This window comes from Coturnix japonica, chromosome 1 (assembly GCF_001577835.2).
Source record: "Coturnix japonica isolate 7356 chromosome 1, Coturnix japonica 2.1, whole genome shotgun sequence".
NCBI classification, from domain to species: Eukaryota; Metazoa; Chordata; class Aves; order Galliformes; family Phasianidae; genus Coturnix; species Coturnix japonica.
In genome coordinates, this window is record NC_029516.1 from 26133181 (window position 1) to 26156438 (window position 23258).

Here is a 23258-nt window from a genome sequence, read left to right on the forward strand (position 1 = left end):
TGTAGTCACAATGACTAAAATAATGTAAAAAAAAATTTGCACTTGTTAATGACAGAGTTAAAATGAGCAAACTTGTCATAATCGGTCTACAGACGCCTCTGTGCCGGATATTGTTTTATTTCTATGTTTATTTATACAGAGTGAAAATATTATAAAAAATAGGTGGGTTTTTTTTGTAGTGAAAAGCCCACCGTTTTCCTTCTTCACCCTCTTTTATACTAGATCTGGATCCTTTTCCACCAGAGGAGCATTATGAAGTTAAAGTACGAGAAGGTGTTGGAGCAGTGCTTCTTTGTGAGCCTCCTTACCACTACCCAGGTAATTCAGCCCAAAGAGATTCATTTTCTAATGCATAACAGTAGAAGACAAAATAAGATTTATTTCTAAAAGCTTCCTTTATGTTTAATTAAACAGTAACTCTTATAGAGCTTGAGAATTTCTCTTTAGATTTGATTTTGATCTTGAGTGTATACTTGCGGTTGAATGTATGTAAAAGACAAGGTTGAATTCTCAGGCAGTTTTTGTTATTACACATCACATTACTAAAACTAATCTGGATAATGGAAGGTGGGCCTGACCTGCCATTCAAAAGATCCAATTATGTCTTTATGTCATTGCGTCATCCCAGACTTGCTGCTGCAGCTTCATTCTATCTAATGAACTCACCACAACATACTCCAGTTAAAATATTCTAAAGGTTTTTTTCCAAATCACAAGACTGACAAGGGCTTACCAGCTCCACAGTTGGATCAGGGCAAGACACAGCTTCACATCTCCTCTCCACCTCAGTCCCTCTCCAGTGGAAAGGCTTGTTCTAAAGGGAACCAGGTGCATATTAATCTGCACTCAGGGAAGCAGCACTCTGATGTCCAGTACCAGTAGCTAGCTGGCTACTGAAATGTGCATATTCTCTCTTTCATAGCTATCTTTCCTGAATAAATGATGTATAAGCTGGAACTCAAAGTGAAGCAGTTCATATACAGAGGGTATTCCATGGTTTATGTAGCTGACACTATTATTATTGTGTTTTTATTTAATATTAACTAGAAAATATTTTCCTCCAGATGATCTCAGTTATCGCTGGCTTCTAAATGAGTTCCCAGTATTCATTGCTTTGGACAGACGACGGTTTGTGTCTCAGACAAATGGCAATCTCTACATTGCAAATGTAGAAGCATCAGATAAGGGAAATTATTCATGTTTTGTGTCCAGCCCTTCAATAACAAAGAGTGTATTCAGTAAATTTATTCCACTTATTCCACAGGCTGATCGTAAGTATTTATTGGAAATACTTTCTGCATACTACATTCTGTTTGTATTTTAACTTCACTCATTCATAAATATTTTAATCTCTTGCAAGAAGAATTAAATGGCAACTCCTAATACCTACTGCACATCTGTTCCTCAGTCTTTCGCATATAGAGAGGTCCAAATCATTGCCATCCACAATGAGAGCTCTGTGAAGGAAATCTCCCTGGATTCATTCTTTTCATATCATTGAGAACAGAGTTTTTCTCATGTCTTTTATCTGTATTCGTCTAAAAATCTTTAATTTCTTCTGTTGTCTTGGCACTGGTTCAAAAGGTTGTGACGAAAAAGCAGAAATTCTGTGTAGAATTTAATAGAAAGTTTCAGGATATTTGTTTTCAACTCTGTTGAAATATCCTTTCCAAGAACTCTGTGTCTCACCAGGCAAGCCCCTGAGACACCTTTTTCGTTTTGTTACTAGATTGTTCTCTGTCATTTCATAAATCTGTGTGTTTTCTACATGGTAATCAGAATCCTTTCTTCAACTTTAGACAGTCACTAGAGACTCGTGAACTAATCATCAGGACTTCAGTGCCCCAATAAAAATTGGTTAAATTTCCTTTATTACAGTGAAGAGGTGTGATCAAATGTGGGTATTACAAATCAGTGATCTTTGTCCAAATTGTCCATATTGGAACATCATTCTGTAATCTTCACCTAGAACTATAAAAGGAGTCCCACAGATATCACACTAGGTAGATCTGCTTACATTACATACTTGTACCCTTCTTAAGCTGTAGGTTTGCTGGCTGTTGCTCTTTCGTACCATTAGTGAGAGACTATAGAGCTTAGATTTGCACTAATTAAAAATACTTCATCCAGTAAAAGAATCTGTAGAAAATAAAGGCTCAGGCTTTTTATTTCTATTCTTTCACAAGACATTGTCACAATTTAAATGATAATGAATTAGTTTTGTTAAATTATTGTGTTGTAAAGAAGTGTTAATCGTTAGTGTCCAAACATAACTGTTTGCTGAGTGAAATAATTCTGTCTCAATACCGCATGTTCTGTGCTAAATCAGATTTTATGGATAGCCAGGCTATATGTATTGTAAGGAAGGATTTTGTCTGGATTTTTACAATGGGTTTTCTTGAACTGTAGAAGTTGCAATAGTTTTGTCTACCACATCTCTTCTGAGAATCTCTTGTTTTCATGTTAGGTGCCAAAGTGTATCCTGCTGATATCAAGGTGAAGTTCAAGGACACGTATGCTCTCCTGGGGCAAAATGTGACACTGGAGTGTTTTGCTCTTGGGAAGTAAGTGTGTTCAAAAATATTGTAGAGCACTGTTTGCTTTCATATTTCAGAAAAATAAAATATGTTTCATCATCAAATACTTTTTTGTAGTCTGCAATTTAACCGCCACTTCTAGAACATGCTGATTTGTTCTTTACTGTACCTTTTCAAGTCCGGTTCCTGAACTCAGATGGAGTAAATACCTTGAACCAATGCCAGCCACTGCTGAGATAAGCATGTCTGGTGCAGTTCTTAAGATCTTTAATATTCAGTATGAAGATGAAGGACTTTATGAGTGTGAAGCTGAAAACTATAAAGGAAAAGATAAACATCAAGCAAGAGTTTATGTGCAAGGTAGGTAGAAAAAAATTATTCTTCATGTTGCATGTTGCTTTTACTTATATTGGAAGTATCTGTGTTTTCAGCATGGACTCGCTGCATCATCCTGGCACACTGCTGTTAGAGTTAATAAAACAAAATCAAAATCCCTACATAGAATATCAAGAATATCAAGCATTCATGAATTAATTAAACAGCTCAGTTTGCCTGGTTTTGGTAGGTCTATATTTACTTTGATAGCATTATTTGTTACTGTTAATATATTTGTGCATAATGGAATATGCACAATGAAAATTAAGTAAGTGATTGAGAACAGTTGAAGTGAACTACCAGAATGAAAAAATAGGCAATTAAATTTGTTGTGCCTTCTTGTTTCTGCATTTTGTCCTTTATGTCTTAGCTCTGTTTTGCATTAGCTACTGTCATTTCTTCATACCTTCAGCCTCTGTCCCTTCCCTTCACACATTTGAATAAAGGACAGACCAAAAAGCACTTATCCTACTGCTATAGTGGAATCTTCAAGTAGTCTCCTTGACTAAGAATTATGCTATAAATCTTTGGCTTGAGAATATTGTCCATAACATCTGAATTGCATTCAGAATATTTCAGTCACATTTCACTGGCAATAAAGAACATCTTCTGAGTTAAGATCCTCAGTTAACTCATGAACTCTGTGGAATAAATGAAAATAGGCATGAGAAGATTGTTACTGATTGCCATATATTAGCATAATAAATTAATTCAGTTGCTTGACAAAGACAAAAATACAAGGACATTTCAATATTATTAAGTATATTTTCTGAACCAAAAGAATATTTTTCTTGGATGCCCATTCAGAACATATCTAGATTTGCACAAATCCATTGAACTGACATTTTTATGACACTACTGAATAGTGTGCTTGTTGAATAATCTGCAGGTCAGTGTAAGTGGTAACATCTTACATCTTCTGGACATTTGTGAACCATTCTTACAATTCTGTATATTTCTGCTCATTAAATGAGTTGCAGCTGTTTTGAGTCTACGTGGTGAAAGAAAAACAATTCATTCTTTCCTGTGCTAGCATATTGATTCAGTGTTATCATCCCTGTCTGCCCGGTTAAGTATTATGGAATTAATAGATTGTAATGCTACTTAAATACACATCTATATTTACTAGGTATTGTGTTTTGTTTTTATTCTTCAGCCGCTCCAGAGTGGGTAGAACATATCAATGACACAGAGAAGGATATAGGCAGTGATCTCTACTGGCCATGTGTAGCTACAGGAAAACCTATTCCAACAATTAGGTGGCTGAAGAATGGTGTCTCGGTAAGTTTATTGCCATAGGGAATGCAAGATTGATAGGCTAGCTGATGGAAATGATTTTTTGAAGCACGCATTATTAAAGGGCAAAAGAAATTGAATTATAAGTATACAAAGATCTGCTGATTCCCCCTGTGCTAGTGATTAAAGTCTATTTTTTTTCTAGTTATATGTCAGTCTTTTCATAAGTTTTGAATTACATTTTTTCACACTATTTAGTATTCAGCTCTGAATTCTGACCTTGTCTTTTGACTACATGTCTGGGGTTGAATTTTCCCTTTTTTCTCCAACCCATTAGAAGAAACTGCTGTTTTTTCTCTGTTCTGGATGAAAAGAGTTATCAGCTTCTCTCCAAAAATAATCCTTTTGCATCGCATTAAACATGACAGCATCTTTAAAAAAAAAGTATGAAAGAATAAGAATGGAGTCAATGCAGACAAGAAGTAAGAATCATTTAAAAATGATCAGTGGTGTTCTTATAATGTAATTTTTCACATTTTTTTTTCTATTGCAAAATAATGTGAAGTTTAAATGAATGCCACTTGATAATTGTAGGTTATTACTGTGATTTATTTTTTTAACAGAGTAGATTTTCTGTCCAGATATTTCAGAAATTTATTTAATATCCCTTTCTTGTACTGTGTGATGTGCTATTAAAGAATAGGGCACAATACAAGACTGCATTTGTGGAGATGCAGTGATGCTTGTCTTGGCGTGCAAACAAAAGAAAACAAAAAGGCAGAGTTGTTTTGGCTGCATATCTTAAGAAAAATGTGGACTGGAAGGAGAACAGGGATGTCATGATCTGCCATATGGAGATGGCTTATATTAGAAAATAACAATGTTGTTTTCTAGCTTCTGCACTTACTACAAACAAGTAATTCTACAAGCAAATTACTTGACAGTCCCTACTGAACTTGGCTTTCACTCATAATTTACATGCTAGATTTCAGAAAACATGTAATTTGCCAGTAATGCGCCAGGAGATTATATTGTGTGTTAATGCTGTGAGATGATTTCCAAGTGGAAAATAGCAAAAATATTTCAATTGCTTTGATAATATATCTTGATTCTAAATCAGATAATTTTTAATCGTGAATTTTACTTAGCTCAAAACAAAGATTCCTTGTAGAAAACTGATTTTTTAAATCATAGAATCATAGAATTACCCAGCTTGGAAAAGACCTTGAAGATCAAGTCCAACCACAGCCTAACCATAGTACCCTAACTCTAACAACCCTCTGCTAAATCATATCCATGAGCACCACATCCAAACAGCTCTTAAACACATCCAGGGATGGCGATTCAACCACCTCCCTGGGGAGCCTATTCCAGTACCTAACTACACTTTCTGTAAAGAAGTGTTTCCTAACGTGCAACCTAAACTTACCTGGGCGCAACTTGTGGTCATTTCCCCTCGTCCTGTCACTTGTCACCAGTGGGAAGAGACTTGCCCCACTCTCACTGTAAGCACCCTTCAGATACTGGAAGAGAGTGATAAGGTCTCCCCTTAGCCTCCTTTTCCCCAGAAAATAAACCAGTACAGGGAATATGAGTCCTCTTTTCATATAAATATTTCTGTATTTTATATAATCTTAATTTTCCACTACTTCGTGCACTCCAATTGACTTATATACATAACAGTGAGAATGTAACAGATTTTTTTAAAGTCTTGCCAGTGCCTTGATGTTACATGAAGTAATCTCTTCTGAACAGTTACTGAAAAAAAGAAAAAGAAAAAAAAAACAGCAATGGAGGGATGGATGGGAATTCTTCAGCATATATGATGAATACATTGTTTCACTGATTTTATGTTTTAGTTCCGGAAAGGTGAACTACGAATTCAAAGCCTGACCTTTGAAGATGCTGGCATGTATCAATGTATAGCAGAAAACACGCATGGAATTATTTATGCAAATGCTGAACTGAAGATTGTGGGTGAGTGAGATTATTTGCTTTATTTAGCAATGTTATTTGCAGGCATTGTTTAGTAACAAAGTACTGTGAGGATGAAGGAATGAACCCTCCTTGAATCTAGGTGAGATGGGGATTATTTGAGCTCTTTAGACAGGTTTTGGCAACAGTAGGACCAACCAAGTTACTAACTTATGGAGAATGTTTACTGCATTTTTTCCGATGTTTGCCTGCTGTTGTTACCACACAGAGGAAATGATAACACAGAAGTTATACTTAGCACATGGAGTTGTTGACTACTTGGTCAAGCTTGCAAAACAGGTTGATAAGTGTTTTCTATTTTAGTCATTTATTCACTCCTCTGTTGGGCAAAATTTGCTTTTTTCAAAGCCGTGTTGCTGGGCACCAGGCCTTTCAAACTCTTCCTCTTTACTCTTGCCTTTGGTTTTGCCTTCTCTGGACCATTAAGACCAGTCGCAATTTTTGTGTGCAGTATAGCTGTCCCATTTGATACTAGGATAGTTATTAATCCTGTGTATTTTCCAAAGCATTGTTCTGTAGTAGAAAGTTAGACTTTCAGATCCAGAGGCCTACAATAGGCCTACACAGACCTAAAATAATTTCCTACTTTTTTTAGTGATGCCATTAGAGCAGGTGTGGTGGCTACTTGGCATGGCTTTCATAATAAATATCCCTGGAGCAGTTACCTTGGGTTCTTTCTGTCTCATGGTTGTATCCAGATTTTCTGGATCTGGATCTAAACTGTTTTTGACTTACCCAACACATTTCACAACAATACTTTGTCCTTTGCTTTTCTTCCATTGCCATGTACTCAGTACCAGACTAGATTACCCAGAAAGGAGCACTTTTTGCAAGAGGATTTTCAAGCATACTGATTGATAAGATGTGGGTGTTTAAGCAGACTTTGTACTATCCTAATTTACTAATAGCTGTATTTCCCCAAGCTCTGCATGGATTTGCTGACATGGTTAACAGTGATGGTGCACTAAAATACAAAGTAACTAGAAGTATTTTTCTCATGTTTTATTATAAATTCAGAGAGAATTAGTAAGCACAGCTCTGATCTAAGGTATGTTAGTGTGGTGCTTTCTACTCATTACTGTTGTACATGTCAGAGCACGCCTAGGATAGTTGGTCAAAGAGAAAGCTGCAAATAGAAGGGAACAACCTTTAAGTTGTTAGATGGGCTTAGAACCACAGAAAAGTAAAAACGATGTGTTATTTGAAAGTCTGATGGAGTGAGATACTTCTTATAGAAGTGGGCCTCTAGGAATCTAAATTTTATTAGGACTGATCAAAAGGCCTTTGAAAAGAAGTAGCTTTCCATTGATTTCAGTTGGCTTTGATCTTGTTAGATTAAACTTCGAAGTTCAGAAGTGAACAAAAATAAACTTATGCTGTAACACAGTATTAGATCTAAATGATTTTTGCTGTTTCTTTTAAATCACTGTCTGCTTCTCATCACATCTCTGTATCATTAATATTTTTCTCACTGGTCTGAATATTGGACATTTGTATACAATTCAATATTTCATTATTTCAATATTGCATTCTTCAGAAAATTCACTAACAGCAGTACTCGTGTTAAATTTTGTTTTCAGCTTCACCTCCTACTTTTGAACTGAACCCTATGAAGAAGAAAATCCTAGCAGCTAAAGGGGGGCGTGTAATCATTGAATGCAAACCTAAAGCTGCTCCCAAGCCAAAATTCTCCTGGAGCAAAGGAACAGAATTGCTTGTAAATGGGAGCCGGTTAGTATTGATTGTTAGTGAACACTATGAGTCTTAAAATGCTGCCTTGTATTTTTATTTAGTATGCAAGCTAGTTCTTATTTTTGCAGAGATCATTGGCAAGAGAATGTATAATTTCAGGAAAGTGATACACCTGGCACTGTGGGTCCAAAGAGCTAGCAGGGCATGCATGGCATGAAGCTTTAGCCAGTGTGGTTGGTGCTGTTCACATTTCAAAATTGAATTGTATCACAAAACTGTAAGAAAAATATTTTAATGACTACTGGCAAATGAAAGTAGACCCTCTTGCTCCAGCAATATAAGGCATCTAGTCATGCCTCAATCTATTTAGATATTTTTGGGCTATAGGAGTGTTTATATATGTAGCAGTCAGGCATGAGATTCCAAGATATTTTTGTGGTATCTTTCAGCTTAACGCAATTCTTACTGTAAGTATTTCTTTCTGATCTAAATGCCAAAATTTTCTTGCTCTAATGCTTACACTTTCAATAGCATACATATTTGGGATGATGGGAGCCTGGAAATTATCAATGTCACAAAGCTGGATGAAGGCCGCTACACCTGTTTTGCCGAAAATAACCGAGGAAAAGCTAATAGCACTGGTGTTCTGGAAATGACAGGTAAACCTCTGCTTTGCATACATTTGTTTTGGGGAGAATCCTGCAGTTCAAAGTCGCTAATTTTCACTCTTAGCATTGCAGTACTTTTGCAAGCCATCTTATATCATCTTCCCTTTATAAATTAATGGAACTTTAAACAATGAGTTGTGGCTTTTAAAATGTGTTGCTTAGAAGAAACTGGGTGTATGTTTCATGACAGAGACTGAATGTCAGTTTCCAGGAATTATTAAATCTGATCCATTAAACTGTCATACTGTGATGGACTCATTCAAGATCACAGTGGCTTAGCTCAAAAATGGATGGAGGACCATGGTTAGTAAAGAGAAATGGGGCCCTTATTTGACCGTCTTTCGTTTTTTCTTTTTTTCCTTTTTTTGACAAGGTGAGCAAGCTTGAGAGGTCATTGCAGTTAAATAAATATAGATTAAATTTGTGCAATAGGAGCATGTAGACATAGGGTTGCATTACTAAATTCTCTTCACTCACAGGTATTATTATTTGCTGATTGAATACTGATATCCCTAACTATTTTAAATCTGATTTCAAGTACCTGTAGAGCACAGGCAGAAAGTGTGACATTCGTGAACAGCTGTGTCTACCAAGTCTCTCTGACAGTAGGACAGTTGTTTGCTTTTTCAATGTCTGTTCCAAAAATCATGCTACACATGGAAGCTTAATACCACAACTTTGAAGCACTGACTTAAGAATGAGTCTCTGTCTTCGGATCAGATGAAATCATTTTTTTCCAGCTGATTTATTGTACCAAATGAAAGGGTATTGTAAGAGTTTATTTTGATTAATCAAGTATGCTTCATGTTTGCTTTTTTATCATCTTGTGTAGTTTCACATGTCTTGGCATTAGTCTCAGTCATAACTTTTAAAATCAGGATGAACATTTGCACAGTAAATCTGACAGTGGAACTCTTATACCACGTACCTTCACATGGTATAAACTACCTATAAAGAAGTTTCCAGTCTTTGAGTATTCTACTCCCTCAGAAAAGGAATTTCAAAGGACTAAGATGCCTCCCTTGCATCACCACAGAAACAAGATGGTCAAATGATATATTTTAAAATTGCATTGACATGGTGAATAATAATGAATGTTGACAAAATATACTTTGAAAATGGCATTCTGAAGCACTTTGTGTGACCCATAAAATTTTTAAGACATTGCATGTGACTACAGGAAATTAAAAAGTTAAACTGAAGCTGACACACACTGTAAAGTTTGATGGCCTTTGATGGCTGTTTGTTCACTGCTTCTTATCAACTTCTTTAATTAATAGTCCTTAATATAATGACTTAGAAATTCACTGATGGTAGAATCAAAGAAAGAATGAACAGGCATAACATTAGAAAACATTGTGTATCCTAAAACAAGTCCATAGCTAGGACCTTAGAGATCAGATGTTAAAAGGTTGCTCCAGTGCACCATGATGCTCCATTCTGCGATATGTTGTGACATCCTTACAGTCTCAGCATTAAGCATGTTTTGGATTACTAGAGTAGAATCTGGGAAGTTTTTTCCTCATCAGAATGACAAGAAATACATTTATTAGGGTTATTTTATGGTTATGTGTGTGGTGAGGTCCTTTGAAGCACACAGAAACCTGGATCTTAATTAGGGGCAATGGCTTATTTGCTGTCATCTTCCACGATTTGGTACACCCTGTATTTGTGAGAAAGATATTACATGTCATGGTATGAGTAGTAGGTCAGAGGATGGCTTAGGTTGGAAAGGACCTTGAAGACTGTCCAGTTCCACTGCTTTGACATGGGCAGGGTGAACTAGGGTGAACAAAGACAGAAGTAGGGTGGCCAGTAGATCAGGCCATCCAGGGAACTATCCAGCCAGACCTTGAATGCCTCCAGGGATGATGTTCAGTGTCTTTTTATTGTTCGACCATTTTTAAGAGAAAAGGAATGTACCAATGAGTCCCTTACAGGACTGTGTTAATTTACCATATGAATTTGATGCATGTACCAAGATCTCTAGCAAGCATCATGAACTCTTGCCATTTTCTGTTTCTATAATGATAAGATGCTTTTCTAGGAGGTGTACAGCTTTCCTCCTTTTCTTGTATTCTTTTTCCTTCCACACATAGCTGTTTTCATAGTTTGTTACACATCCCTTATATTGTTTCTCAGCAGATAAATTAAGGTCTCCCTGTGATGCTGTAATGGAATTCTGACTCAGCCTGACAACTGAATAGAAATTTCCACTGGTTAAGGAGACTTACTTTAAACCTTAAGAAATGCTGTAATTAAAACAAGAAATTCAGCACAAATCGCATAAGATTCATTACGTATCTTCTTTCTACCTGAAGTAGTCAGTGAATAAAAATAGCTTTGCATAGTTAATAATGTGATTCAGAGTCTGAAACAGCCATTTTCAAAGGGCAGCTAAATACGCATGAGGCATTTCAGTTGTAGAAGTTTTCCTTTGTTCTGTTTAATTTGTTTCTTTCAAGCATAGCTGCACGAATAACACGTGAAATGGAGTGGAGGGAGTAGTTTCATAGATAATCAAACAGTTACTGAGCTGTGTTTGCATTTGAATAAATATTTATTGGAATTTTCCATGTTTGCTGTTAACTTCACAGAAGCTACAAGGATTACTTTAGCACCACTGAATGTTGATGTCACCGTTGGAGAGAATGCTACCATGCAATGCATTGCATCCCACGATCCCTCATTAGACCTGACATTTATTTGGTCTCTGAATGGCTTTGTAATAGACTTTGAGAAAGAACATGAACATTATGAAAGGAATGTCATGGTAAGATACTCTCAGTCCTTATTTAGTTTGTGAAAACCTGGTTTTCTTTATTGTGAATAGCTGTTGTACTTTTTCTATTGTGTGTCAAAGTCTGTAAAAATACAATAAGCTAAGAATACAGCAGAAAATTACAATGTTGGCACCTTCTAGACATGTAGACACTTGCAGATGGATACCTGAATTTAGATATTCAAATTGACATGAGCATTTTGGTACTTCAGCTAAATGCCACCCTGATGAATAGTGAATATAACTGGTAAGTAGGTAACCTGATAGTAAGCAGGGTGCAGATTATCTTGAAAAGGCACGCACATGTATTCACTTTAACTTGCCCATGTTTTTCTCCTCAACATTTCTGGAATTTGGCACAAGACTGGGCCAGATGGTGGGTAGGAGTCAAGCAGTCTGTAAACACTGAGCGAGAAGAGTTTGTGTGAAGTCTAAACAAGTTAATACAAAGACGCTCATTTTGGCACATATGAAGACGAATTACAAACCTTCTGTGTTTGCATGTATGGATATTTCTTTTCAGTCTTCTGTCAAGCTTATTCAAAATTAATACCTTGAGCAGAAATCCTTTCTAGTGATAAATTGTGTTATTCAACAACAACCTCAGAGTGGTTGCCGAAAGTGTATTTATTTATTCTATTCTGAGTTTAAATGATATAAAAATATTCAAATTTTGACACAGATTCTTCTCATGCTCCAAAGAGGATCTGGAGATGTGAAGAGAAAAGGCTGTTAACAACGCCTCTAACGTCAGTATCTTCAAAATTATCTACCTTGTCACAGTCCCTCCTGCGGAGTCCTAGAGCAGCAATGTTACTTGATCTTTCAGTAGAGAAGAAATTCTGTTTATGTTGTTGTTTTTCAATTTCTATTTATATCCATGTGAGGAGATATTTCAGGCATTATTATTTTATTCTAATTTGGAACAAACCAGTTCTTAAAAGGCTCAGGGTTATCTTAGTCTACTTATTTGCTAAGTTGTAAACCTCCCTAGGATGTCACCTTGTTCTCTATCAGTGAGAGAACAAGTCTTTGTCCAAAAAGCCAGTGTAGCTATACTAAGCTCAGATGAAAAATATTGAAACTCAAAGATACAAAGTCTTTTCTGTGACTAACTCCAATTTATGTCCAAACTTAACAGGGTACTATGCAAGTAGAAATATGTATTATATGTTGCTTCACAAGTGACAAACGATGAAGATTTACACCAGTAGGTTTTTTTGTTTGTTTGTTTGTTTGTTTTTTTAATTAAAAAAAAATACTGCATATGGCTGTTATGTCACACTTTTGATAAGTTTCGGTTCCCACATAGATGAAGAAACTTTGGTCACCTTCTAGTAGCATTAGCTTTCCCTTAGCTGAAGACAAGAATGAGCCCAAGTGACAGTCAAAATAAGAGCTCAAAGAGTAAAGCCTTCTTTCAATATATTCTATGTAAAAGGAACCACTCCCTGTTTTGTCCTTTTTTATTTATTTTTTCTTTTTCTTTTCTTTTTTTTTTTTTTTTTTTTAGTTGCTTATAACCACTTATAAGGAATCACACAAAGAAATTGTTTTCCACTTTAGAGCAAGTCTGACAATAGTAGATGAAACAATAATTTTGATGTGGAGGAAAGGTGAAACTGTCTTTATCAGAGGACTGTAATGCAAGGCTGTGTAATGCAAGACCCTGAACTTTCTGCATCTGCTTATCAGGCGTTTAACAAAAAGTTTCTGTCATTGACATACACTTCTGGGTTTTCACCTTAACAGTGAAAGTAGAAGGAAAATCAATATGTAAATACATATATTTAGGAATTTTATTTGGAAATTTAATCCCAAGTTGGGGCACTTTCTACCAAAACACTTCAAGTGAATGAGTCTGGGGCTAAATATATGCTTCAGTAAGTGTGCAAGGCCATAATTCTTTCTGCAGTTTAACTTAATGTTTAGGCTTACAATCTCATCTTTCAGCTATAGATAGTGGTCCTGGATCACTGATCCTAAATTCTGACTGTCTCTCCAATATCTTAGACACTGCGCTGAAGTTACTGATTTTTAAAAACAAATTAGCCTACTTTGTTTCTATGGTCTGGAGACAGAAAGGGAGAGGTCATTCACTTTGTGTAGATGTTGTGCTAGATGTAACTTGTCTCTTTCAGTAGATTATAGAGATATGTACTTCACGGGATACAGAAGTAGCTGAGGTGTGACTAACTCTTAATTCATTTAGACAGCTAAGTACAGTAAAACCAAACATCAGTTCCTTTATTTGTCAAAGTGTAACTCTGTTTCCCTGAGGCAAAATTCTTAGTTTGTGTTCCTTTTGCACATGATCAGTACTGGTATAAATAATTGAAACATTTATTTTAACTTTCTGTGGCCTTACTTCCGTGCTTTCAAATGCAAAGCAAGTGCAAATAATTTCTGTTTCTCTTCCAAAGGCAACTCAGTCTTCATCACTCAGGATAGAGGGGGCAGTAGGATGGCATTTGATGTCTGTAGTCAAGATATGTAATTATTTCAGGGTTCAGGAATTAATAATGTAGAAGAATTGGGAAGAAAAAAAAAAAAAAGAAAAAAAAAGGAAGGGCCACAATATACATGTTTATGTAGGGTGTAATTAAGAGGAATATTCACTTTAAACATTAAACTCTGTTTCATGTATAATTTTCTAATAGTAAGGTGCTTTTTATTCCCCTTCACATGAGAGCAAAGGGTTTTCCTCCTGTCTACAGCTTATGTACCTCTGGTAGTTCTCAGCTGAAGTCACTGGGTGGCAGGTTTGCTCAGGCTTTCTCGGGTGGAAAGGCATGAGCTGCTGCACATTTGTCACTACAGCTCTAATTTTTGTATTGCCGCACAACTCTTCTCAAACATAAAAGAAATAATATATCATTGTGAACACTGCAGTCACTGGATATGTAATGCATTCCCTCTATGCTATAATTTCCTGTTAATGAAGGATCCTAATCTGTCTTCCTGAGAATACTGCTAATAATTTGTGGTGACACGCAGATCAGCTTGATAGATCTGCAGTATTTCAGTTCTCAAAAGAGTTTTGATATTGTTGTCACATAAACACTCTGACATGAGAATGAAATTCATGTAAATACTTGCATAAGTCTTTTTTTCTTTAAATGGAAGCTTTGGTAATGACACCATTTGTTGAAGGCAAAGCTAATTTGCATTACATTAGTACTAAGACTGATTTATCAAAAGAATGCTTCTCAATGCTGTTTTGATTTCACATGACCAAGTGTGACAGTGATATTTGAAATGAAAAATACATCTACTAATTGGTTAACTTTCAAAGAATCATATGCATTCTTCAAAATCTTATTATTAAATCGCTTGCTTTTGACTTTATGTTTGTTATTTAATTGAGGAGCAAGACAGTAACACATCCTTTCAAATCCCATACAGATGTAGTGCTTCAAGTAATCAGGAAACATCTGATGTCTGGTCATTTGTTATCTATGGATCTTCTTTTTGCCATGTATATTTAAAGACTGAAAGACCTACTTTTAAAATATATTGGAAAATACTATACATGACCCAAACAAATGTATTATTTTGATTTTTAGTTTATTACAGAACATTCTCTTTAGAATGTGAAAGTGAAGCTGTATCATTGTATTTTTAATACACTTTTGGAACATGCTAGTCCATTTGTATAGATAAGAGGTACTGTATAACTTAACTCTCCCTTTCCTTCACTTTCCCTTTTCTTCACTTAGGAATTCTTTACCTTACCAGGAGCTGTAATGACTGAGTTTCTTTTATAGAACCTTTGCTATGAGATCCCAGGCCCAGCTCCCTGGTGGTGGGCATTGTGTAGCATTTCAATCAAGTAAAAAGTTGTCGCTAAATGAGAAGCACAGTATGAGTTTGTGCTGACACACCTCACTGTCATGACTGCTACAGAGCAGGAATTAAAATCTACTGAATCCATACTGACTCTGAAGTCAGGCCCCTGCATTGTGCTCTCCAGTGTTTCCAAAGACATGACAGAAAGGTGACAAAGTATGTCTGGTGCAGAACTTGTAGGTCTTGTAGCTCAGGCTCTCTTTGCTTTTGAAGTTGCTTCTGAATCTAACGTGTCTGTGTATAACTACAACAGTATAGACTGGACTTCACTGTATTCTCAAAAGTTACTGGTGTCTTTTTCCACTTATGCAAATATTACTCACCTTATTCCTCTTCAAAGTGCAGAAAGCTTTGCAGTCTTTGAAGACCACATTCATAGTACTCTGAAGATGTGTGGCCAGACAGCAACTGTATATTGAGGTAAATCACACACAAAAGGGCCTATTTCTTTACCTCGACTGCAAAAGGTGGCTAGTTCAGATACCAACATCCACACTACGGATGTATAAAACTGGTGAGATGAATTCTAGATTGAAGACCAAAAAGGAGAGTTATCCAGAACAGACATTTTTGTACACCACACACAGATTAAGTTGGACTGCAAAAATCCTATTTGATGAATATAGCTTAATATCTGTTTAGTTTTTCTAAGTTATAATTTGCTGAGAATGGTGATTCCCTGCTTGGGCATAGTAGACAAAATTATTTTACTGTATGTTCCTGCTTAACAAATTACTGAATAAACAGTTTCACTGTATAAATCCGTCCTTTACACTCCACTGCAGGAAAATATATATATATATATATATATAAAGGTTTTCTTTTTTTGTTTTTTAATTTTTTTTTTCACTGGTAATCCTCCTTGCAGACTGTTGAGCTTAGCTTCAGCTGTATGAGAGAAAATCAATAGAAAACTCAGGAGGAGAACTGAAGAATTAGAATATCGGGGGAGTAAAAGGTTGTTCATGAAGCATGGCCAACCAAATCATCTGAGCTCTTGATTTTTCTGAATAAAAGTCCCAGAACTCTCTGAAGGCACTGTCTCAACCCATTGCTACCAGTGTCTTAATGCAGCAGGGAGACACTTTGGACATGAGTAAGTTTGAAGTCAAATTTTTCTCTAGATTTCAGGGAAAAAAATCTTAATAATAATGTAGTGCATGGAATGGGATGGATGGAGCCAGTGGTTAAAATTAAGGAGGGGTAGGAAAGCAGAAGACATAGTGCTGAGGGTGAAGCCAACAAGCAGTTAGCTCCAACAGAAGGCACTGAGGAAACATATTATTAATCTACAATGCTATTTCCAGCACTAACTGTTAAACAGTCTACAGAAATGTAGTCTATGTAAAAGGATAAGATATGCCAACTACTGTTCTAGAATTTAAAAAAAGAAAGTAACTTTATATGATTGTGAGTCCTCACAAACTGCCCAAATCCATGAGAAATATCTACATCGTTCTGCCAAAGACAGAATCTGTGAAAAAAATGTAAATTAGCATCAGGATATAAGTCTATATAGTAAACTGTAAACAGCATCAGATCTTGTCTAATATCCAGCCGTGTCCATCAGGTATTATAGAGTCATAGAATCCTTAGAGTTGGAAGGGACATTCAGAGGTCATCTAGTCCAGCTCCCCTGCAGTGAACAGGGTCACCACTGCTAGAGCACGCTGCCCAAAATTTCCACTTCTCTGGGCAACCTGTTTCAGTGCCTCACCACCCTTACTGTAAAGGATTTTTTCCTTATATCCAAATTCTTTCGTCAGAGAGTGATGAAACACTGGCACGTGCTGCCAGGAGAAGCTGTTTATGCCCCATCCCTGGAGATGTTCAAGGCCAGATTGGATGAGGCCCTGGGCAGCCTGAGCTGGTGGCTGGCAACCAGCCCACAGCAGGGGTATAGAACTAGATGTCTCTCTCAATTCAAACCATTCTATGATTCTGCTTAAGTTAAACAGGACTTGAAAAAGTCTCACGAGTTAAGTACTACCCATAGAAATATAGTTTGTAGTTGATTGTGAATTTTCTTCATCAGCCATAGCTATGAGCCATGAGTACAAGTGAACAAGTATCTAGACTTTTCTTTTTCCTCTTGGAAGTGAAATAACAGGGCACGATACCACAGGGGTACTGGTACAAAGCAAAGTATCCTGAGGCATTCACAACAGTGTGCTGAATGGGAAAGAATAATGTGTTTGTTGGAAGTATTTCCTAGTCCACATTTCAGGGCTAGAATTAGCACTGTTCTTCCTTTACATGTAAGTATAGTTCACTGAAGGAAGAGGTTCTTTATCGGGAATGGCTATCATTATCCTGCTGATTTTTTTTATTTAACCATCATTTTTTGCCAGCTGTGGCTTACAAAATAAAGTGAGATAAGATCTTTTGTGAACATGATAGAGACACTGGAACTGCATTGATGTTTTTGTCCCTCTGTTTTCTGTTATCTCCATGTCAGGAAAATAGCTGTAATCACATTTACATTAACATTCATCAACAGCTGCTGGATTTTCTGCACTACTTTTAGCTAACACACAGCAGATCCTCTACTGGCTGGAAAAAATGTTTCAGGTGAACATGTTTAAAATTCATAGTTTTGGGCACTGAGTTTACAAAGAATATTTAAGTTATTGCTAGCTTTGGAAAAAATAATCTAATCTCCAAGAATCTCTTCTCTTCCAAGTTACCTCTTATTAACTGTTCTATCACTGTATTCCTGGTGTGCATTAAAACACATTAAAGTTCAGAATCTGGGAATTTTAAAAACATCTCCATCTCTGCCTACCAGATTCTTACATAATTTTGTTATTACAAAGGCCCTCTTAGCTTCCTAGTAACGTTCTTGCTGAGGCCATAACAGAAGTTTCAGTCGAAAGAAATGATTTTCAATCACATAGAATTAGGCATTCAGTAATTATGAGCACAGGCAAAGGTGACTGTCAAAAAGAAACAGTGGATCTCAGATGTAGAGCATGCAGTGCCATTTTTGACATCACTATTAAAGCATAAACATAGGGTTCGTATGATGAAAGTCTTTGCTTGAAACTTGGTAAATATCTGAGTGGTGAACCACAGATACACTTGGAACATCCCTGAGTACTGCTATCAAAATTTCCAGTCTGTGATTCAGTTTTCTGTGTATTAAGGAAGGCATTTTTTAGCTCAGCCATGCTGAGGTTTTTCAATGAAAACATGCAGTGCATTCATATCTAATTTGTGGACAGAATCTGCTGATGCCCATGTTCTTTATTTGCTTTGTAAGCTCTTCTTTTACCACCAAGAACTTGGGCTTCTTCTGATGCATGGAAAGCTTTATCACCAACTATATAAAATCTTTATTCAAGAGAGCTTCTGAACATATAGGGTACAATACCGTACCTATAGGATGATAATGTTTAAACTACATTACATTTTTTCATTTGGTTTTCATCATTTGTATTTTAAGACCAAGTTTCCAGAGGGGAAATTACTGTTAATGGAAGTATGTCGGCACATCATTAAGAAATACAGCAAAGTATTTTACTTTATTTGCTAAAATATGAGTTATTGAGTTGTAAGACTTAAGAAATTGTAATCATTTTTATGAAGTAGAGATGAGATAAAGAGAATTCCAGGTTTGTGCAGTTCTTGTAAAACTTACTAGACGAACTTTCGTATGTTTATATGAAGATCAAAGTGTAAGCAATGATGAGAGATTCCTGGTCTGTAGTGTTCTTCTTAGGATGACATTTAGTGTTAATAAACTACAAGCTTATAGCGGAGAACTAGAATAGAGGATTGTTTGCCTCTTTTATTAAAAACTGAACAACAACAACAAAAACAAAGAACCCAACCACAAACTGGGAAATCAAGAGGTCAGAGTTTATGCAATTTGGTTTTTATCATTTTTGGAGCTCAGAGAAGCAGGTAGATACCCTTCTCTGCTCCTACACTGGTACTGATACTCCTCATGACTTTTCTTCTTGAAAGCTGTTGACAGCATTTTGTAGCCCACTACAGACAAATGTGGTTAGTCAGGCAGCCAGCCAGAGCTCATTTACACAGTAATCCCCACATATTTTCACAGGATGCTGTCCTTGAAGGTAATCCCCCTGCAATTCTCATGAATTAATGAGGGCAAGGAGCACTCGTCCAGAAATGCTTCTGTTCCAGACTTCCCTCGTGTAGGAGGACAGTTTTATCTGACTATTTTAATCTCCTCTAAATATATACTCTGAACTTGCATTCTAGTTTCAGAGCATTTGGAAAATATTTAACCTTTACTTTTTCTTTTTTTCCCCCTCATTTTCAGTCAGGAAATATAAACTGAATGATGTAGCTTTATTTCATTTCTTCAAAACATCAGAATTTAGGGACTGCAATGACAGACCATGATACTTCAAATTATGTTGAAAATCTTTGTTGTTAACTGGACACTAGGACTGTCCAGTTAGAACACGAGTTCTTATGCCTAAACATTCAGCATTTTTATTTACCATTTTGCATCTTAATTCTTTTTGTGGAGGTTTCAGGGTTGCAGTGTTTTGGTTTCCTTTTTTTGTAGCATAATGAGATTTCTGAACAATCTGGAGTGAATTACAAAAACAGAATGTTGCCTCTTCCAATTTTGTGTGGTATAAAACCATCTGTTCATCTTTTCTAACATTTCTATTTTCATGAAAGCAATCAGTTATACTTAGTATATATATAATTTGGTTTTTGTTTTTTCTTCTGAAATATTATAGAACTAGCACATGCATAAACCTAACCTACTAATCTGTTTTTAGGGCTTTCTTTGAGGGATACAAAAATTATTAGAAATGTTAATTTTTAATCATTTGTATAATTCTATTTCTTAATATAAAATGTGCTCTCCGTTCAGGGTAGCTGTGGTCTCTGTTCTGCTTCTTGTTCTACAGGTGCGTGTGTAGTGGGTTCAGATAAATGTTTCAACACAATTTTTTTCAACTTATGGTACTACCACAGGTGGCTTGAGACAGTGAGCCTTATAGCCGTCTGAAAATGTGACACATATTTTCCCCAGATATAATCACTTAAACACTTTGTATTGAATGTCCATTCAAATATGGCTTTTATTTCTTTCTTTCTCTTCCTTTTCCTCTCCTTTCCCCTTTTCCTTTTCCTTCTTCCTCTTCCTTTTTTTTTTTTTCCTTTTCATCTTTCCATTTCTCTTCCTCTTTTTTTTTTCTTTTCCTGCAGAACGATGTATGTATGTGGGAATTTTAGAGATCTTCTACATGTTATAAATTAAGAAGCTTTAACTCTTTGTATAAGAGACAAAACTTTTAAGCCCCACAGCTAGGGTTTTAAATTTGCCATAAGAATTTATCACATTGTCAAGACATCCATTTTCTACTTATCCAGTTTATGGGTCATTTATCGTTAATGGACATTTTAAATACCAGTTTCTCTCAGCTTCAGTTCCTTCTCCAGAAATAGGGGTAATTAAAACAACTTATGTCACTTGTAGCACTGTGAAAGTTAAATGAATGAATTTTCCTGAAGATTTCTATAGGAAGAGAAAAAAAGTTGATGGAGGAATAATAATTCAGTATTCAAAGATGTTTGATTAATGAAGAACAAAAGAGTGAATAAGTTGGAGTTTGCCAAAGCTATCCATTAAAGCAGGTAGGCATCCTTTACACATTAGCACAGAATTATAGGGGTTGGAAGGGACCCCTGGAGATCATCTAATCCAACCCTCTGCTAAAGCAGGTTCCCTATGTCACATTACACAGGAAAGCATCCAGGTGGGCTTAAAATATTTCCAGAGAAGGAGACTCCACAACCTCCCCCAGCAGCCTGTGCCTACGCTCTGTAAATCTCAAAGAAAAGTTTTTCCTCGTGTTTAGTTAGGACTTCCTGTGTTCCAGTTTGTGCCCATTGCCCCTTTTCCTGTTGCTGGGCACCAGTGAAGAGAGCCTGACCCCATTCTCTTGATACCTGACCTTTACATACTTATAAGCATTGATAATATTTCCTATCAGCCATGTCTTCTCTAGGCTGAACAGCCTCAGGTGTCTCAGCCTTTCCTCATACAGGAGATGCTCCAGGCCGTTTATCATCTTTGTGGCTCTCCAGTGAACTCTCTCCAGGAGACCCCTGTCTTTCTTGAACTGAGCAACCCAAAACTGGACAAAGTATCCTAGATACAGTATCAACAGAGCAGAGCAGAGGAGGAGGGTAGTCCTTTTAGAGTAAGAACATGAGGGCAGCATTAAGAACCCTTGTCTTAAATATACAACAGGTGCACAGGCTGTCTCTAAAGCTGGACTTTTTTCTAAATGTGCAAATTGTTGGCTTTTAATTTCTTGTAGGCTCAGTAATGCACTTCTTGGTCTAGTGATTGAGTCATCATGAAGGTTAGCTCCTTGCACACTACAGTTTTATTTTTTAGAATGTGTAATTTGTAGGTTAGCCAGTTTCACCCCAACTGGAGAACTTTTTCCTAAACACAAGATGCTGATAGCCATTACTTGTAGTCTAAATGCTACATGATCATGAAGCATTATGTAAAGACTGTGGATATCTCTTGGGTCGCATAATGTGGTAACAGGGCAGTGAAGTTGACAAAGGGCTACAGCTTCATATTAGACTCTCTCGGCTGAGAAGCTGATTTTATACTGCAGTCTTTGCTACATAATACTGAATCCCATCACTTCATTTTATGTGAGTGCAGTTAATAATGACACCTAATTTAAAATGTCCCTCTGTGTTGGTTAATTGTTCTTATTTAAAAGACTACATTCTGTATTTCTGTAAAATTGCATTTTATTCACTTTATATTTTACATACTAAAAGCCTATTGGAGATTCTGGCTGAAATTTAAATACATCATGCAGAAATACTTAGTCATTATAAACTCTGATGCTGAATTTTGATTAGAACCAACAGATTTTAAATCTGTGAAGATGGAGTAGTACTTCCTCTGTTAATTTGCTAGGTAAGGACACTCCTCTCCCACCCAGGAAAAAAAACAAAACACATAAAAAACAGAATAAAGCTTCTATTACACAGATAAAAAACAGTCAGTATTTTACTTATATATATCCAATCTAGCTACCTCAACTGAAGGTTTTAAAAAGTGAATTTGAAATAGCAAGATTTACAAAGCATTGTGTAAATCTATCTGAGGTTTGGACCTTTAAAAATATTCCTATATAATATAAAGAGAAATTAGAAGGGAAAAGATTGAAGATATCCATGTCATATCCATATGACAATAAAGTAAGTGTGGTATGTGTACAGAGAATGATGTATATGTCAGCGGTGGCTGCTGGTAGATGATTTGGTGAAGTCAATGGAAAGTGAGCTTTGGGGCTTCATTCTGTTTTAAGTCTGTAAAAGAACTGTCAAACAGCATTCTGGTCTGTTAACGGGTCTCAATGAAACTGTTATCATACAAACATGCATAATTAGGAAATAATGGTGTAGATGAATTGTCTGATTGCTGTTTACGAGAAAAAAAAAGTCTTAAAATAGTAGAAAATTAACAATACCAGCTAGTGAAGAAGTATCTGCTCTCTTACGTCGTGGTTTTGTTTTTCATTTATGGTAAAGTGCAAGTGTCTCTTCAGGAAACACAAGACATCTACAACAGTTGTCTCATGAATCAAACACACCTTTGAGAGTGATCTCAAAATAAGCACTTTTTGGAAACAGCAACTGCTGTATATCTCTATATCAATTGGGAGGTATGTGTAGATGGGTGTCAGTTACACAGGGATGTTTACTGTCTTCATTAAGTACTCTTTTTAACAGATTAAATCCAATGGTGAACTGCTCATTAAAAATGTTCAGCTGCGGCATGCTGGAAGATACACGTGTACTGCCCAGACAATTGTTGACAATTCTTCAGCGTCAGCTGACCTCGTCGTAAGAGGTAAGGTTCTCTGTGTAAGGGAGAAATGCTGCTGTTTTGTTTTGCTTTTTTTCATCTAGAAAAGTAGGGTGTTTCTGGTTGTTGAGAGTAATTTATTTCTCATTTAGAACTGACTGTAATTAAAATGAGAAATACATAAACGTGTATCAGGATACTGATCCTGTTCTGGACATTTAGATATATGTTTTACTGAAAATCAATAAAGGCTTTTTTTTTTTACTATGTGTACTTTCTTTCTGTTG

General features: G+C 36.1%; 1 protein-coding gene across 2 annotated transcripts in view; it reads left to right on the plus strand.

Moving 5' to 3' along the window:
- CNTN1 (contactin 1) overlaps positions 1–23258 on the plus strand; it is a 226052-nt gene that overhangs the window by 163890 nt on the left and 38904 nt on the right. For both annotated transcript variants that reach the window (XM_032443168.1, XM_015854536.2), the window contains 10 exons: positions 223–318; positions 1065–1271; positions 2468–2564; positions 2716–2897; positions 4069–4193; positions 6008–6125; positions 7724–7874; positions 8367–8494; positions 11101–11276; positions 22896–23016. In XM_032443168.1, coding sequence (XP_032299059.1) covers positions 223–318; positions 1065–1271; positions 2468–2564; positions 2716–2897; positions 4069–4193; positions 6008–6125; positions 7724–7874; positions 8367–8494; positions 11101–11276; positions 22896–23016 — 1401 coding nt within the window. The remainder of the gene's footprint in view (positions 1–222; positions 319–1064; positions 1272–2467; positions 2565–2715; positions 2898–4068; positions 4194–6007; positions 6126–7723; positions 7875–8366; positions 8495–11100; positions 11277–22895; positions 23017–23258) is intronic.